The 20,469-nt window shown below is 39.9% G+C and overlaps 1 protein-coding gene across 2 annotated transcripts in view; it reads right to left on the bottom strand.

Moving 5' to 3' along the window:
- Nucleotides 1-1,208: 1,208 nt before the first annotated feature.
- The window catches only part of LOC126234581 (uncharacterized), a 104,236-nt gene continuing 84,975 nt past the window's right edge, over nt 1,209-20,469 (bottom strand). The window contains exons 7-9 of one of the 2 annotated variants that reach the window (XM_049943290.1): nt 12,477-12,546; nt 4,237-4,474; nt 1,209-3,551 (exon numbers count right to left, since the gene is read on the bottom strand). In XM_049943290.1, coding sequence (XP_049799247.1) covers nt 1,209-3,551; nt 4,237-4,474; nt 12,477-12,546 — 2,651 coding nt within the window. The remainder of the gene's footprint in view (nt 3,552-4,236; nt 4,475-12,476; nt 12,547-20,469) is intronic. The other variant, XM_049943291.1, reaches the window with a different exon arrangement.

The following is a 20,469-nucleotide window of genomic DNA, read 5'->3' as shown; positions in this document are numbered from 1 at the left end:
TACAGGACATTACTATCAAATATATACAGTAGTCCAAAATAAATTATAGAAGTCAATAAATGTAAATTTACACAAATAAATCAAATAAATGTGTACCATTTATGATAACAAATTTTAACTATTAACACAAGTCCCACATAAATAATTATTTATTACATTAGAAATGTAGGACGCTTACATTTCTTTCACTTTCATCTATAACGCCTCTTTAAACGTGCTTACGGAGCATATACATAAATAAAGTAACTTACAATTATGTTTTAAGTACAATCCTTATATATACAAATCCCAGCCACGTATTACAAAAGCTATAATAGTATGACGCTCAAAGATTTCTACAATATTGTCACCTTTTTATATCATTATTTTTTGACTGAGAGAAGCGGAAAAAATTGGCAGCAAGTTTCATCAGATCATTACCAGATGCTATGATATGACAGAATACAAGGTAAATAGATAATTAAAACAGTAAGTGTTATTTATTTTTCATGGAAGGAAATGAAACTAGGATTGTAAATTGTTTTCTGCAAATTGTGAAGTATTACATTAATTCCTTGCAATTATTTCACAATATGTCTCACATTGTTTATCATTTTTTATACTTTTTGAATATGCATTTATGCTTCAAAGATCATCATCATTCTGCTGAGAGTTCTTAATATATAGTTAAAAACTTGATATAAATCTTGCTAACAATAAATTAATTTTCTATTTACATTGGTGTTAGTCTTCTTTCACCTATTTTATGTTAAAATTTAGATTTTCTTTCTTTCCTGCTACACTGTGCGTGTGGTTATTATGTATTGGAGACACTGAAAATTGTTACACATGAATTTAAAAATGTCTGAAGTAGTAGAAGCAGGTATTCTTACTGCTGGTGGCCACAGTGAGAATGGCAGCAAGTGTGTAGTTAATTTCATGTCAGTGTTACTCATAAAGGCAACTTTGTAATGTTAATCTTATTTTGTATTTGAATTCAAATGTGTAATGGTTTTTGCAAATGGCAGCTCACTACGTTGCCACTCAGGCCAAAATCCATTTAGAAAGAAACAAAAGAGGGAGCAGGCTATAGTAATAAGACAAAAAAATACCTTAACATGCCATATGAACAGGGTACAGCAAACTAAATAATAAATTAAACTTTCTACTTAGATCTCTCCCTCCCCCCCATCCCCACCCCCCAAACACACACAATAACAATAATATTTTTACACATTTAAATCAACTCCACTATCAGCATTATTGTTGAGAGTAGCTTGCTGTCTAAGATATGCAGCATACATTTGTCTTGCGTGGTTTAGAACTCTCGTAACATTATGTTTTCTTACCATTTTATCAAAATGCATGGCCATTTCATTATAGTCCATAGCACTACGTATTATAAAATCACGGTGTTGTTGGAGGACAGTGAGACAGAGAAACATTAAGAACGGATTACCATCACCAAATTTATGTGGAGGAGGTAACTGTGATCCAACAAATTGTGCTTGTTTGGTGACTGGACAACTTTGTTTTGTTAAGTTGCTTACAGTGGGTAGTACAGATGAACTGTTAACACATGTAGCATTGGAGGAGTTCTTGTGTGCTGTAAGACTGGACTGTTCCTGTGATTCTGCAAGAGAATTTGTTGCTGAATTAGCTGCAGGGAGGAATGATTCCCTATTTCCCTTTTCTTTTGATTCTGGAACTATTTCCAAATTTTGTCGTTCTGATTCAGAAACTCTATCTGTAAGTCTTAGGTCAGTACACAATGATTTTTGCTGCTGGCGATGAGATGTGCTGTTTGCAGACCCTATCCAACCATCTGAACTATCACTTGCATCATCCGATTGTGTTTCCTCTTTTTTCTGATAATTCAAAGGACTAGAGCTATTACGTAATAATCTTATTGGTGTTATTGATTTAATACACTGTCCTTCATTCTCAAAAATTTCACCAGCACTTACAGATGAAAAACAGTTATCAGAGTCATTTGCATTAACAACCACACCATCAAATTCCAAGTCAGCCTGCTCATCTGGTGTGGTAGGACACTGAAGAGGGTTCTCCCAGACAAAGATTTCCTCCCCAGTTCCCATTGTTGGGCTACATGCTTGTGAGAAATGATGGCTTTTTGTTGAAGAAATGTCCAGATTATGTATTGCACACTCAATATCAACTGTTTTTCTATTTTCACACAATGTAGGTGTTACTATAGAACTGACTTTTGAACGAATATCAAGATCCAGTTTCAAAGCTGGAGTAGCAGGAATACTGCATATTTCAGCAACTTCAGTAGTTGTGTCATCACTTGGAAGTTCTGATTCTTGTTTTGATACTACACAGTCACATCTTTGATCGAGTTCTTCTCCTCCCACTTTTGCTTCAATTGATCTGAAAGACTCACTGCAAGGCGACTCCAAGTCTTCAGAATCTTCTAAATTCAATGCACAGTGATTATAAGTAGAACCAAAGACCTGCCGGTCCAAATTCTCAAGTTCTAGTCTTAGTTCTCGTGTCATTGATGTTGTCATTGGGAAGTACTCTGTTGAATCATCTGGAGAACTACTTTCACAAAATGTATCACTATTTAGGCCATTTACCTGAGCTGGTAGTCCTTCATGTTTCAACAATTCATCAGTGTCTGTATGTTCTTCCACTTCTCTTGCAATAAAGTGTGATATGTCATTACTTGATACATGATTTCTAGCTTCTTTACCTTCTGGTGAGATTTCCTGAAGACTGTGACATACTAACTTTGACTGTTTAACATCAGGAACTTTTTCTGGATGACTCCGATTTTTGCTAAGTGATGCAAAGCTTAAAAATTCATTCAGATTTTTCACAATCCTTTTACCAGATGCTCTGTCAATTTCATCTTTTGAAGGACTTGTGTTGATTTTTTCAAAGGAAGAGAAAATAATTTTATCTCCCAACAATTTCTGTTTCTTGTCATTTATGTAACTTTTTTTCTCATTCATTTGGGGAGAAAGTAAGTTTCCTGTGCTGCCAGATAAAACTTCATTTGTTCTTTCCAAGAGTCTGTTGTTTATTCTGTTGTTCACATGATCATTTTCTGATTCAGAAAGAGCTTCATTTGGAGATGTAGAATGGGATTTATTGGCTTTTGTTAACTGTAAATTGCTGTCATCGAGACTAGCAAATAGTTTCACTTGACCCTGATGCTTAACTTTGCTGTTGCGTTGACCTATAACAGTTTCGTCCAAACTCTGGTTCTGTCGAACTGCTAATCCAGGTCTGTGCCATATTCTGGAGGCAGGTACACCATTTCCAAATGTATGCAGAGATGCAGCTGAACTCTGACGTCGAAGAGCACACACTTTGGTGTAAGCGTTTTCTCGAGGTGTCTTCAGCAGAGGACTTATTGGTGGTGGTGATTCCCCAGGAGACTTTTCACAGAATCTTCTCTCAAATAATGGCAATTCCTTTTCAGGGGGCATCTGTGAGAGGGAACTCCATAATACCTCCAGCATTCGAAGAGCATCATCAAATGCAAATTCACGCTTCATCTCCAAAAGTAGCCAACGGTAACAGAACAATAGATCATCTGCCTGTAATTTAAAAAAAGACACATTTAATTATCATGCAAATATATTTTTAAGAATGAAACAATATAATTAAATTGATCAGTGGAAGAAAGGGCTAAGCCATAATTAAGTAAAGATTAGTCTGATAACATTATCTGTCGTATTTCCAAATAAACTATATAGTGGTAACATTTGGTTTCATGTATACTGTGTGTGAGGGTACAGCTGTTTTTTTATTATTATTATTTAAAGATATTAGTGTGTTGCTGTTTTCATTTAGTGAGAATTTTTATGTTTGATGTACTCCCCAGATGTGAAATGGTTCATTTAGTTCAGACTTGAGGTTGACTCAGCCTGGAAAATATATCCAAGTTGTCAAACTAATGTTCTGAAATTTTATGATTTAATGCACTGATGATAAACCAAGTCATTAACCAGCACACAGATTCTCTTTTAGTAGCTTGCAAACCATTGCAAAAGATTTTTTGTGACTTTGCAGTTTTGTTGTCCAATCTGCAAGAATTTGCACTTCATGGGCATAAACCCTTACAACTGCTAGAAAACACTGTTTACTATATAAATTGTTTTCTCTTTTTGTATTTATATTCTTGTCTTTGAGTTTAAACAAACATGGCAAAACTCAAAATATGCACTTGCAATTTAGCACTTTCTTCCTTCCAACTCTTCAATTATGACTGGGGAAACTAACCTGATGCATTTTGAGATAGGCATAAAATTCAGGATCATAATACATCAGTCCTTCTGCTAAGTGTTGAAATTTTAAAGTCATTGTCACACCATCCAGCATAAAATTTGACTGTAATCGTCTCATTAAAGCACAGAAACATATGTAAGCATGTGCTTCATCTCCCATAGTGACCAGAAGTGGTGATGCCAAATCACTCATTCCTTGGCAGTAACTTACAGTTGGGTGATTCAGAGCATATCTGGAACACAGGAAGAAATGAAACAGCATTGAATTTTAATACATCTATGAAAGAAAAGAAAAAATGAGAATTCTTATATAATATCAGACCAACATTAATCTTCCATATAAAAGAACAAGACAATTTCTTGTTCCAAGAATTAAGCTGCATCACAATTGTCGTTCTACATTAATAATTAGACTACTACAGCAGGTGCTTAATTATAATTGTAATAAAGCCAACTGGCTTTCGCACTATAGATGAAGGTTAAAATATGGCAAGAAATGCTGAAAATTGATAGGATGTTTACAAAACTATCAGTCTGAAGAATTACAGAGGTATTTCTGCAAACAAATTCTGTACCTTGAAAGCTTGCAGCTTAAAAAATTAATGATGAATTTAATATCCACATTAGGATAAACAAACATTCTGTCCCATGCTTATGCTGTGGTCTGATTGGTCTGTTTGGGCTGCATTCTCAGAAAAAGGGGAGGGACTGGGGAGGGGGAGGGGGGGGGTCACACACACACACACACACACACACACACACACACACACACAGAGAGAGAGAGAGAGAGAGAGAGAGAGAGAGAGAGAGAGAGAGAGAGAGAGAGTGTGTGTGTAGACAGTCACATATTTGTGTTAGATGGCTTTCAGGCAAAAGCAACTCAGCTGCTAGTCAGATTTTTCTACAAGCCTGTCCAGCCTGAGCACTTCTTAGTGTCTCCTCTGTTGAGTTAATTTGATTAAGATTTTGCATTTTGATACCACAGGGATATTTTTTTCAAATGACATTCATTTTCCACCTCACATGTACTGACTGAGGAATCAGCATTGTTTTAGCTAAAATCAGCTGATTAGGCTAAACCTAATTTTCAGATGGATAGAAGATGTGTGTCAAGCAGTGGAGAGATGGCATACTTTCAGTTCATACGTTTATAATGACCACATTCATATAACCTGGTTTGAAATCTCAGTCTGGCACAAATTTTCAGTAGACACAACATATTCATTACATTTTTGAGTGTTTTTTTGTGATTATATTTCATGTCATTACATCTTTACTTGATTATCTATTGATTCATTAATTTTAGTGAAAGTAATTTGATTGATAAAATTGGGTGTCACAAAACTTTGGTCTCATTTTATGATGATACCAGGTTTTATCTCTGTACATTGACATTGCCATTACAAGTTGGATGCACATGGGCCATAAAAGAATGATATCACTATGATGCTTGACATCTTTTCTGACCATATGAAAATGGCTTACAGCCAAAATTAGTGAACTGTGGGTAAATACTATATGCACAATTGATGTGGAGGAACAATGAGAATGGAGAAATAGATGGAATTCCTTAAATTTGCTTCCAGAAAAATCACATTTTGATCCAAGACTAATCAGCACCAGATCCATAACTCAGAGGTGGATCAGAGTAGTGTGTGACATTTATACAATCGTTGCAATAACATATCAGATGTGCTCAGTAAAAAATGATATTTCTTAACAGTGATTTGAAACATCACTTATAAACATTATCATTCCATTCACATCCTAAAATGTACCATACTGAGAATTTGTGATCTATTTAGTCATGTACACTTGAGCACTGTTATCACTGTGTATTAATATATATCACAACTTTGCTATCCAACTAACTTTTCCCCATAGTGTAAGGGTCTAGCAGTAACGTCACTGCACTTATGTAGATTTTTATGCCCTTCATATGGATTTAGTGAACTTACTTGTATGAGATGGTGATTTCTGTAGCCCCTAGTGGGAACACTGTTCTGAACAGCATAGCTTTTTGCATGATTTTGCCATCCAGCATTAAATTGGGGAGAGATCAACTCCACTGTGATTCATCTACTCACTGTTAATATCCAAAACAGCTGTTACAACCCCCCAAACTGAGGGGTTGTAATATGTCAGAACGACCATAAGGTATGGTTTGGGAGAGAGGAGCTATTCATGCCAAAGTGTACAGAGAGACACCGGCAACTGTGTCACTGACTTTATTGCATCGAAGGTACACAGCTGGCCTTTCAATGATCCCGATGATGGCACCATGCTGCATGCGTGCGTGGGTCAGTGCAAACGCCAATGCCGGAATCGGCTGGTTCGGCATCCAGCCACCCAACCTTGCAAATGCAACGCTCCTACTCATGCCATGGTTAAGTGGCAATCAACCATGTTGGCTGCACCAGTAGCCTGGGGGATGGCTGAATGTTCCCTCAACAGCAACTCGTGGACCCCATATACAGCACCAAAGGAAACAGCTAACTGTTGTCATTGTAGTGAGCCTTACTAAGCTTCGACTGTTCACCTGGAGCAGCTTGGTCAGTGACCGCAGGCAGCTCTGCACCCAGGAGGCTGCAATTTCTTGCCCCAACCCCTCTCCTGCTGACAGCAGCTTGCAGTCCACTGGAAAATGTCACCCAGGAAGTGGAGGCCAGTAGCCCTCTTGCTCCTCATGCCAGTGCACTCTAAAGTGTGGCCTACCCGTGTGGCCTGCCCTGCCACAGCTATGGTGCATCTATGCAGTGGAGGTTGGTGGTAGTTTCAGTGGGCCAGTTTGGCACTGATATCCATCACCAGATGTTGTGTTTAGCCTGCAGTTTAAACTATCATCATTCTATCCCGTTCTAGACACTGACAGAATGGAGGCACAACTGTCCAATTTGAGCCTCTGGCCTCACTTATTTATACATTTTCCCCTACGCCTCTAATGAAGTTCCTCTGGAGGGGACAAGTGGAGTGCTCTTTAATAATTACAACTTCAGTTCCCTCAGCCCACTTCACCCCTACAAACAGGTTACTAGGCATTGTTGTAAATGCAACGTATGGGTTCTTCATAACATGTCAGTGCCCTGTCCTGCCCTCATTACTTCACACTTGTATACAGTGCCCACCAGGCTGGGCCTTCTCATCTGTGAGTGGTGTTGTAAACCTGCCTCGCAGAATTGTTTGCTAAATATCAACATCGTCGACGTCTGCCATCTGATGTGACAATTGGTCCCTTAACTACTACTTTCCAACCATAGCTGCACGGAATTTACAAGAATTCCCCAAATCCACACCTATACTTATCCATGGCACAGCATACCCCCTCCCTTCAGAGAGTATTCATCCCAAAACTTGAACATATTACTCCCACTCAATCAGCTTAACTCTAATAACTTACATATTGAGGACAATCTCCCGAATTCACCATACAGGACTTCTTCTCACTCTTTGCTACTACCATGCACCCTTATCATCCCCTTATATACTAATGAAGACTTTAAAACTAATTGCTTCCTCGAACAATGGCAGTCAACCATTTTACTAGTAATTGGTGTGTTGCACATCTACAGTCTGTGCCTTCTTATATCTTACCCAGAAATACAGTACACAAAAGCCTGCTGGAAACAAGCTACAGCTAGCAGCTGATACACTCACCACTAATACTTTGTGCTCCAGTTCTCCCTGGAAATGATGTACCGTTGTCACATTTGTTCCATCAAAATTTCCCCTTGCTAGGACACAATCTGTCCAAGGACTGCAAAGGTTCTGGATAGCGTGTGTCATTTAAATATGTTAAAATTTTGAATGAGCATCGCCCTCAAAAGCCCATCCGGTTAGCCGTGTGGTCTAACGCACTGCTTTCCGGGCAGGAAGGCGTGCCGGTCCCCAGCACAAATCTGCCCAGCAGATTAAGTGTCAAGGTCCAGTGTGCTGGCCAGTCTGTGGATGGTTTTTAAGGCGGTTTTCCATCTGCCTCAGCGAATGTGGGCTGGTTCCCCTCATTCTGCCTCAATTGCATTATGTTGGTGATTGCTGCACAAACACTGTCTCCATGTAAGAGTACACCAACATTACTCTACCATGCAAACATTGCGGGTTATACCCGTCTGGTGTGAGACATTCCTAGGGATGGGGGGAGAGTCCACTGGGGTCCGAACTACACAATAACCCTGGGTTCGGTGTGGGGCAGTGGTGGGGTGAGTGGACTGCTGTAGCCTGTTGTGGGTTTGTGTATCACTGAGGGTTATGGCGGGGTGAAGCCTCTCCATCGTTTCTAGGTCCCCAGTTCAATACAACACAACAACCTCAGAGATCCTTCTGCCCTTTACAACACGTCCTGAGACAATGTCATAACAGTTGAGCCCATAAGTGTAACCAGAAGATAAAAATCCATTCCGACTACCTCACAAGTCATGCAATTAATTATCATTCCACTTTCTCAAATCTTGAGCTTTTTCAACCCTACCAGTTTGCCTCCTTTGTAGCAATTCAACCATACAGATTCCAGCATGAATATGGATATATACAATGTATACCCACCACACTCTGGAGGCACGTTTGGGCTGGTAAAAGCTCCTTCGTTCAACTTGTCCCATTACTTCCCCCCAGAACAAAGTCCCTTCACATGTCCGCATATCAGTCCCTACTTGGCCACCCAGACAGATCACAAATTACTCTACCACCCATTCCTCCTTCCAAGAAAGCAAAAAACAAAGAAAAAACAGAATCAGTAATAACAACATGAAAAAATAACAACTCCACAAAAAAACAAAAAATCCCTGTGGCAATAAAAAAAATGGAAATGCCGTGTGGCTAGGGCCTCCCGTTGGGTAGACCGTTCTCCTGGTGCAAGTCTTTCGAGTTGACGCCACTTCGGCGACTTGCATGTCAATGGGGATGAAATGATGATGAAAGACACGCAATACCCAGTCATCACGAGGCAGAGAAAATACCTGGCCCCGCCGGGAATCGAACCCGGGACCCTGTGCGTGGGAAGCGAGAACACTACCGCAAGACCACGAGATGTGGACTGTGGCAATAAAAATACACACTCCATGACATACTTTAAAAAAAACACACACACTATTGTACAGGTTACTTATGTGACCTTAACTTACACGGCACATTCTGCACCTTACATTGCTCACCAATCCCGGGTTTCTTCTTTTTACCCTTTGTAACTTCCACCTCCTGGTTGGTTGCCAATAACTGTAGTGTCCTCTCTACCATAATTGTGAGGAACTGTATCTTCACATTGGCTGGTGAGGTCATTTACATGATCTGGTATCGCCCTGGTATTTTGTTAAAAATTTCTCTGTTTTCTTCTGTGATTTATAGGGACTAGTGACCATTACCCACTGCCCCATGCAGTATTGCGGCAATTTGCCCCAGCATTTGTTCAGTCGTTCCTGACATTCTAGCACCTTTGTGTTTCCCTTTTGCACGTTCCTCCAAGCTTTCCCAATTCTTCTTGTAAAGTTCGTCACTGCCTAACTACCCAGTCGTAAGTTAGGAATCAAAATGCCAAATGGAGATAGCATTTTCCTGCTGTACACCATCTCAAGTGGCAACAAGCCAATTGCAGTATGAATCTTCAAATTATAGTCGCACTGCAGATAAGAAACAGCTATCCCAAATGTCATGGCTGGAACCTGCGTAATAGCTCAACATCTTTGCAATTGCCTCATGTATGCGTCCCGTTCTTCCACTGGTCTGCGGATGAAATGAACTTACCTATAACTTCCATATATGCAACATGTGACATAGCTGTTTCATTAAATTTGTACCCTGGTCCACAATTATGGTCTCAAGCATCCCAAACTTTGATATCCAGTTGTTTACTAATGCTTGCACTACACTACTAGCCCGCTGGTCAGGCATCAATACCATTGCCAAAAATTAAGAAAAGTGATTGATGATCATGAGAATGTACCTATTTCCTGCAGGTAGCTCTACATAGAAAATGGACTGGACACCTATGGTAACCTTCTCATGTCGCACTTCTACACACTTTATGTCAAACGCACCGATCATAGTCAAAGTCATCCTCCAAACGTCTAAAAAGCTCTGGTAAATCCTTTGCATAGACAGTTATGTCATTGAGATAGACCAGACAAGTTTTTGCCTTTAATCCTCTCAGTACACTATACAACTTGCAGGTGCATTCTTTAATCCAATACATTTGTAATGAAAATGTTCTGCTGGGATGATAAACACTGTTTTCGGTCTATCTTCAGGCACCACCTCCAATTGATGGTATTCACTTCTGAGATCCATAGTTGTAAAGAACAGATGTTGACCCAGATTATCCAAAGTTTTTGTGACATTTGGAATTGGATCAGCATCTGAAATGGTTTGCATCTTTAGATATCTGTAGTCACAGCAAAATCTGTATTTCCTGTCCTATCCGCTGATTTCTTTGGCATCACAACAGTATCTGTGCTCAAGGGACTGTCACTCAGTTCTATGATCCCACCCCATAGAAGTTGTTCAATAAATTCTTCTAACAATGGTTGCAGCTGCTTTGTTATACAGTAAAGCTTCCTACAAGTTGATGCGCTATTGCCTTTCAGTATGTGAAGTTGTGCCAGGGAGATTGCCGGTAACCCTCTGTTCACACAAAATAAGTCACTAAATCTCAATAACAAGTTCTCCATGGCCGTTTGATCACAGCCCTTCAAATGACCTACTTTTCCTCATAACACTTCCATACTGACAGTTTACTTGCGGCTTTCCTCAGATAAAACAATGCAAACTATCTGTCTCTTCATTGCTTAAGAGCAGTTCAACCACAAATAATGTTTCCCTTGGCAAATCAGTATCCACTGCAACCCATAGTATCTTTCCTGTACCTGCTGGTATTTTATCCAGCTGATTGATCTTTACTGAAAACTTTCACAGTTTAGTTGGTCTCGCCCTCACGACAGGTGAATCTTGCACCATTGTCTCAGTTGCAACTGTTTCCCCCAGTTAAAGTCCCATTGAGTTCAACTGCATATTGCAAATGATCAATCTTAGTGTGATGTTTGTCCAAAAAGTCTAGCCTAAGAATCACTGAATAACCTTCACCTATGCATGGCAACGCCTCCATGCATTAACTGAACTTAGTTTTCTCAACCAAAAACTCCAATACTGCCAAACCCAATGATTCCACCATGTAACCTATACCATGGTGGCCGCAGTCTCCACTTTGCCACTATGTCCAGAATGATAACAGAAAAATTCACACCGCTGTCCACCAGAAATCTGCCACCCAATAAGCCCACTATACAGCAATCCATCTGTGCACTAACTTGTGCTGTATTACTGGCTATTGAGACTGCCTTCCATTGATGGCTGCTTTCCTTGCCAGTGATTTTCGCCCTTCCTACCTCCACACTCAAATGACTGGAGGCCCACAACACCACATGTATAGAATTATGGTTGCTTACACTGCTTCCTTACATGCCACTCCTGACAACTATAACACTTGACTTCAGAAGTAAACAAGCAGGGATCCATTCTCTGCTTTGTGGTTATATCCATTTCCTCTACAAGTTTTGCAATCCTAAGAGCTGAGTAAGTCCTCTGATTTCTCCATCCGTACCCCCTGTGACATTTCAGTGGGGATACAAAAAAAAAAAAAAAAAAAAAAAAAAAAAAAAAAAAAAAAAAAATCCATAGCTCTATTTACTGCCTCCTGTAACAGTACCCTATTAGCTTCTGCATTATAGGTCTGTACATATGTCTTTGCATTTAGCTTATGGATTCTAAATGAGAATACTCCCACAGACTCATTGCGCTTCATCTAAACATACTTAATTTCGCCTGAAAAAAATCATGCACTCTTCTGCTTTTGGTGCTCCTGGCACAATCCAGTGGCCCACTCCCAGAATGTATGAGCTTTACTAAATGTCTCATGGTAGACAACATATCCTTTGGTGTCCTCCTCAAATGCATATTAGCAACATACATGGTTACTTCATCTGACTACCCATATGCTTCCACATCATTCCCAACATCCTTAATGAAAACTGTCACATCCTCCATTGCCTTATCCAAGAAGGAATTAATCAGTGCAATCATCGCCGCATCATACGGAATAGAAGGCACTCTCAATCCAGACTCACTTTCCTGTGGCTCTGATTGTGACTGACTGACTGACTGTGACTCTCTTGAAGAGCCTCTAAGTCATGATTAAGTTCAAAATTTCTCTGTTTCATACTCTCAAACTGTTCTGTTAACATTTGCACTCACTGAGTTAAAGCAGCAACTGCATCTGAGGTGGTAGCACATGTTTCCACCATTCTGCATATTCTTAATTCACCTGAAGAAGGAAAGAAAAGAAAAAGAAAGACTAAATACAAACTCTGATTTAATCCTTTAAAAAATAAAAAAAAATGTAATCATAAATTAATTCCTACGGTGAATCACCACCTATCTACACTCAGTACACTACTAGACAGATAACCAATATGCCCTCATGCAGAACAAACTGCTACAGCTCTGGTACAAGGTAACTTATGCCCAGACAAACTGAAAAATGAACACCTCACTGGTACTAAATTATCACATCCACCATTAGCTCTAAATAAAGCTAAGTCCACAGGTTCCCTTGGCTTCACAAAAGTAAATTTAACATCTTGTACCATAGCTCACTCAACTAACTGTAACAATGAGACGAAACATCAAAAATAACATCAATAAAACTTCAACTCAACATATCACGTTGGAAAGCAAACAACTGCTTCTGACACCAAAGTTTTACAATCCTTCCAAGCTCAGGGGTTGTAATATGTCAGAATGACCAAGAGGTATGATTTGGAAGAGAGTGGTGACTTACGCCAAAGTGTGCAGAGAAACACTAGCAACTGTGTCATTGACTTATTGCATTGAACGTACACAGCTGGCCTTTCAATGATCCTGGTGACAGCGGTGGGTGATTGTGGTTATGTTTTTGTTTTGTGTGTGTGTGTGTGTGTGTGTGTGTGTGTGTGTGTGTGTGTCAATGCCAGAATCTACTGCATTAGCATCTGGTCGCCCAGCCTTGCAGATGTAGCACTCCTACTCACACCGTGGTTATGTGATTGCTGCATGTGTTGGCTGCACCATTAGCCTGGGGGATGGCTTACTCCTTCCTCAAGGGCAATTTGTGGACCTTATGTAGAGCATCAAAGGGAAACAGCCAACCAAAATTGCTGTTGTGAGCCTTATCAACTCCAGCCATCTGCCCAGGGCAGCTCAGTCAGTGACCACGGGCAGCTCTGCACCCAGGAGGCCACAATTTTGCACCCCAGCCCCACCCCTGTGGACAGCAGCTTGCAATACACTGCATGGTGTCACCCAGAGATTGGAGGTCAGCAGCCCTCTCACTCGTAATGCCAGTGCAGCTCCAAGATATGGCCCACCCCACCATAGCTATGGCACATCCCTGCAGCAGAAGTTGTTGGTAGTTTCAGCAGGCTGGTTGGCTACTGATATCCATCATCAGACATCACCATGGCCTGCAACTTAAACAATCGTCATTCTGTCCAGTTACAGACATGGACAGAATGGCAACACGACTGCCTCATTTGAGCCTCTGGGGTTGCTTATTTATATGTCTTTCCCATATGCCTTTAACTTAGTTCCTCTGGAGGGCACAAGTGGAATGCTCTTTAATAATTACAATGTTAGCTTTTCTCAGTCTGCTTTGACCCCTAGACACAGGGACTAGGTGCTGTTGTAACTGCAACGTATGGGTTCTTCACAGAATGCCATTGCCCAGTGCTGCCCTGATTACTTCACACTCATATACAGTGCCCACCGTGCCACGCCTTCTTTCCTGTGAGTGGTGTCATAAACCTGCCTCGCAGAATTGTTTGCTAAATATCAACATAAACCGCACTGGTCATATGATCTGACAATCGGTCCCATAACTACTACCTTCCAGCCGTAATTTACAAGAATTCCCCAAGCCCAAGACCATAAATATTTGTGACACAGTACATCTCATACTCTGTCATTCACATGTTACTGGCCATGGTAGCTCACCCTGACAATGGTATTTTTACTCAAACTGAGGTATGGACAGTGGCCCAGGAAATCTACACGAAGAAACAGCATTAAATCTAGGATTTGTAAGTGCATGATGCTACTACACCTCATACAGCACTACACCTTCTTGTAATTTTAACTCAAGCTATGAACAGCCAAATAGTTTTACCACTGTTTGAAGATTTAAACTGCACCCTGTTTTGATATCACCATTTGCCAACTGATGTTAAAGATATGTGCAACCTGTTAAGACAGGTACACTCTAGGAGCCAGAACATACATTCTTTGAGCTGCACCCAAATGTATCATTAATACTAATCAGCCTTAATCACATGCAGTTTATGCAAGTTGGCGATGGCAAAGAAGCTGAGGGTGAACACAAAAGCATTATGTGACATATATTGTAATACTTTGTTTCGTAGCCACAGCTACACGGATTGAGACACAATTTGATGCTAAGGACATGATCATAATGCTCAACAGAAAATCAGTTATTAAAAAAAGGACGTTTGACGGTCACAGATTTACTGGTGGTAGTTGGCAGATGGACACCTATACAAATGTGAATTTTCAAAACTCCCCAGTGAACTGATTACTGAATGAAACTTTGGGCTTGCAGCTGGGCCTTGTTCATTTCATTGCACGATACTTTGACTGGGAACTTGTCACGCCACCTCAAGTGAGCCAAAGAAGACTCATAAAGACTAACCTGTCCTGAAATATTATTAGCATGGTGTATGTACTCTGGGTAGTGTCCAAGCAAAGGTCGATCTCTGGCCAACGCCAATTAATCAGTTATTGTCCTAACCTTCTGCTGAAGTTGAAGGTTTAATAGCCCCAAGAAATTCCATTCAAGAATGGCAAAATGTGAATAAAATAATGATTTTTATAAAATATATAATCCAAACAATTTAATGAGATGGTTAAAATTGTCTTGCAACCCCTCAGAAATAACACCACCTTGGAATAAAGTGAATTATAATATTTATTTACTTAAAAGAATACTTGAACAGTTACAATGAGAAAACACATAATAATAGTGAATGAAACTTAAATTTCCATTAGTGTTTAGATATCTATCAACAAAAATGAATTAATAATCAAAGTTAAATAGTTTTATGTTGTAAGCTAAAATAATAATTTGTCTATGTTTTCACCAATCAAGTTAGATTGCCTGTCCATATGTATCTGTCCCACTGTGCTGAACAATTGTTCACTAAGAACACTTGTAGGAGCAGCAGATAAATATTTAAGTGCAACTGGGCGTAGATAAGTATATGGAATAGAAGCCTTATATTCATAAACATCACCGTTCTTCACAAGCAAAGGTTCTTTTAAAAAGCATGTTAGATGTTCTTCAAAGAGCGGATAGTGATGTTCCAAATCCAACTCATTACCACTTCTGACAGGTAATACAAGTTGATCCTGTGAATGGCATAAACCATCATCATCTTTTGAGGATGCATTTTCAGTATCTGCATCTGATGTTGAGCAGAAAGGTCTAGGCCCATCAAATCTATATGAGCTATTTGACTTGACCGAGACTCATTCTGTCATAGAAATGGTATGGTAATCTTTCATTCTTTGTGTTTTCCGTTTCATTGCTAGTCAATTACTTCATTTTGAAATGAGGATATATTAGAGTTGTAATCAATAAATTCAGAGTATTTCTTGAGTAAGAAAATCTCCTGTACTACTTGTATTTGCTGGCAATGGTGACCGACCAACACAACACCATGTACTAGAGTCTGCGCCAAATAGTGAAGGCTTCATGACTGTTGCAATTTAATTGTTGGATTTCCACCACCCATGTGCAGTTCTAACAGTTAGTTCAATTTTGGCACTTGCATGCATATTTTGTCCAAATCCAAAGGTTTGGCTGAAGGAGGGATTTTTGGCTGTAAGTGGCCAAAGCCGAATGTTCGGTCGGAATCCCCTGGGGCACTCTTGATGATACCCTTGTCTCTTATGAACACTCGCCATCAACAATAATATAATGGGCCATATTTCTTAAGAAGTCTTCAAGCCCCTCACATATCTGGTAATCTATTCCATATTCTCGTACCTTCTTTAACAGTCTGTAGTACAAAACCACATCAGTTGCTTTTCAGAAATCTAGGAATATGGAATCTGCATGTCGCTGTTCATCCACAGCTTGCAGAATATCATGGGAAAAAAGGCCTAGTTGAGTATTGCATGAGTTATGCTTTCTAAAATCATGCTGATTTGTGGACATAAGCTCTTTTGTCTCAAGGAAATTTGTTATATTTGAACTGACAACATGTTCAAGAAGTCTGCAGCAAGTGATATTAAGGACACTGGTCTTTAATTCTGCAGATCAGATCTTTTACCTTTCTTATATACAGGAACCACCTGCACTTTTTTCCAGTTCTTTGTGACTTTGCACTGGGCAAGAGATTTATTATAAATGCAAGCTGAGTAAGGGGCCTTTGGCACAGATTACTCTTTGTAAAACCAAATTGGATTCCATCAAGCCCTGGCAACTTTTCAATTCTTTTAGTTGCTTCAATACACCAGGGATCCCTATTACTATGTTCTCCATAAGGGAATCTGTGTGATGCTCAAATGATATTATGTTTGTATGATCCTCCTGCATGAACCATTTCTCAAATTTGAAATTTAAGACTTCAGCTCTTCTTTTGCTATCTTCTGTTTACACACCAGACAGGTCATTGAGTGACTGGATAGAAGCTTTTGACCTACTTAGTGGTTTTATGTAGGATCAGAATTTTCTCAGATTCTTAGCTAGATCCTTTGCTAAGGTATGACAGTGGTAGTTGTTGTATGCTTTGTGCATCAATCTTTTTATGGACGCATGAATCTCTACCCACTTTTGCCTGTCACTATTCACACATTCTCTTTTTAAACAACTGTGTAACAGCTTATGCTTCCCCAGAATTTTCCAAATTTTGTAATTAAACTACAGTGGACTTTCTTGTCTTTAATCCACTTAACTCAGTATATACTTTTCCACGGTGTAATTTAAAAGCTGTTTAAACAATGCCCATAATTTCCCTTACTTCCATCATACTGGACCTAAATGAAGTCCATGCATTGTGTAAATGGGATGCTAGCAAAAAAACTGTCCCAGCCTTCTGTACGATTTATCAGCTTTAGTAACCATAGTCACTATGATGATGTCATGCTCACTAATCCCTCTCTTTACTGATGCCATCAATAGTGTCAGGTCTTTTTGTAGTGACAAGGTCGAAAGTATTTCCACTGTGTGCAGGCTGTCAAACTAGGTGCACAAGACAGTTTTCAGAGAACTGTGTTCAAAAGTAGTTCACAAGACACCATGTCTGTACCTCCTACAATTAATCTACAAATGTCTGAGTCTACACTTGGTAGGTTAAAGTCACCTCCAACTAATGTTTCAGGGTCTGGGTATTTCCGCACCACCGAGTGCAGACTTTCTTTGAATGACTCTAGGACGATCATGGTAGAATTGGGTAGCCAGTAAAAATATCCAGCAATTAACTTTATTTCACCTAGACCTGTTATACACATTCATAACTTCACAGTCACAATCAAAATCAACATCATTAGAGGTAATGTTTTTGTAGACTGCAATGAACACTCCCCCTCCTATGGTGTCTAAGCTGCCTTTCTGTTATGTTCCATGACTTGCTAAATATATCAGAGTTTTCTACTTTAGATTTCATCCACCTCTCAGTCCTGAGTGTAATCTGGGCGTGACAAATTTCCTGGAGAGCAGTAAATTCCAGATCTTTGTTACAAATACTTCGGCGATTTACTGAAAAAATTTTGACAGTCAAAGTGTCGTTACTCTGAACACAGTCTGATTTCACTGTATGCCTGTCGGCTGGGGAGTTCATTAAAGTACCTCAAACTAGCACCTAGCCTAAAAAAAAAATCCATGTGCACTCCACAAGTACCTTGGTACTCAAGTAACTTCCTCCTTTGTGTGGTGCACTCCTGACCTATCAAGGGGTATCCTACAACTCTCCACCTGTTAACACAGGACTAAAAGTCTGCAGACAAGAATGTCAAAGAGTTGACAAAGCCTTTGGTTGAGACTCTCCACTCAGCTCCAAGCCAAAGGACCCCAATGAACTCTTAGAACTAGGGTTGGCCTAGAGAACCCAAGTGACAGGCATCATTGGTTCCAATATGTGCCACAACTTGTAGACGACTGCACCAGCATGCTCCACAGGCACAGGCAAGGCCTCCTCCACATCTCCAGCAGACATATCGAGTGAACATTGGTTTCCTTCCAGCCCTGAATGCTATTTCCCTAAGAGGCTCCATAACACACCTAACACTGGCGCTCCCGATAACTAGCAAACCCCTCTTCCCATGTGCCTGCTCAGACCCTGCTGAAGGAACAGCAACCTTTCCAGTCACAGGTTAAATAGCAAGGCCAGACAGCCAGCCTCCACATTAGCCCTCAGTCTCAAGTGAAATGGACACATTACCAGCCAACTGGTGCCCACAATTGTGGTTCGTCAGATTTTCTGCCAGGCGTATTTTCAGTTATTCTTTAATAATGGTGTCCCAGAAAAATGTTGCTGTGGCAAAACTGTTCTACACACTCCATTGAAAGACCAGTGTAGATACAATGCTCAGCAATAGTAAACTTAGTTGCTATCAAAAGACAATGTTCAGTACAGCATTCTCCCAGGAGAAGTGGCATTCTGTGAAAGATCTGGCAACAGAATACAATGCTGATGGAGGTACAATTGTTTGAGGTATGTCATTCAGTGTGCATCATTGAACGTGGGGCTCTGCAGCAGATCACCCTACCTGTTCCCGTGTTGACCCAATGGCATTGCCAATTAGAAAAGCAGTGGACACAGGATTGGGAATGGACCATGGATCAATGAAAACATGTCATCTGGTTGGATGAATCAGGTTTCTTGTTATACAACATCAATGGTTGAGTGCGGATACATTGTTGTCCAGGAAAAATGGAGCTCAAAACACTAAACCACACTAGGGGAGCTAGCTGGAGGGGGCAGTCTAATGCTGTGGGGTTTCCAAGGAACCTGTGGTAGTAATCACAGGCACCAGTACAGTTGTGGACTATCTACACATTCCATTGTGTACCACCACATGTACAGCTGAGTAGTATCCATTTTTGTGCAATACTCCAATAACAGACCCAGATGTCTACTTCAGGTGATGCAAGTTGTGCTGGTACATGTACTTATCTGCCAATACTCCAACCATACTGAACTATTGCTGGTCTCACATTGCTATTTATAGCTGATTACGAGATTGACTCCTGACAGACACAATGCCCTCTGATGCTCTTTTGTTCCTCAGAGCCGGCACTGATATTCTGTGAAACACATTCTCTCAGCATTTCCAGGCTCTGGTGGGTGTGATGGCTGCAGTTATCTTAATAAATTGAGTGCCAGACCCGACACCCCGATTAGATTGAAATTTCTATCCTGATTTATTATATATTCTGACATCTCTGTATTGATAGACTCCTCAGTCACATAGTCCCAGAAACTTGGTGTTTGCGTCAAGATACTATTCACATCATATTTAAATTCGTAACTACATTTCACACAGTGCTTGACAACAGCTGCTTAGATTGGTTTTAATAAGATATGTCACTGATATTCCTTGCATCTCTCCTTAACTGTTCTAATAGTCCATTCCATGTTAGACATGCCACACTTGCATGAAATGCAATAGCATCTGGCCTCTGAAGACTTGGATTGTATTTAACTTTACAAATAAGACACTTTATTTTTATCGAAGAAAGCAAATCACACTAAATGACATGTCTTAAGAGTACATCGACCTTCCTGGATATTAGAGTGAATGGCAAGCTGCATCTGCTTCCTGATGATGATGTAGTATACAGGGAAGTATTGTCATCGAGGGAGTGTTAAGGGATATGGGACAACTCGTACAGAATTTATATTTGGTGTGATGAATGGCAGCTTGCTCTAAATATATAAAAAAAATTGAATTAATGTGGATGAGTAGGAAAAACAATCCTGTAATGTTACAATACAGTATTAAAGGTATGTTTATTGACTCATTCACATTGATCAAAGATTTGAGAGTAGCACTGCAAAGTGATGTGAAATAGAATGAGCATGTAAGGTCATAAGTAAGATGTGCGAATGGCCATCTTTAGTTTACTAGAAGGTTTTGGGGAAAGTATAGTTCATCACAAAAGAAGCCATGTACAGAACACTTGTGCAACCCA

This window comes from Schistocerca nitens, chromosome 2 (genome assembly GCF_023898315.1).
Source record: "Schistocerca nitens isolate TAMUIC-IGC-003100 chromosome 2, iqSchNite1.1, whole genome shotgun sequence".
NCBI classification, from domain to species: domain Eukaryota; kingdom Metazoa; phylum Arthropoda; class Insecta; order Orthoptera; family Acrididae; genus Schistocerca; species Schistocerca nitens.
This window is presented reverse-complemented; position numbering and strand designations above follow the sequence as displayed.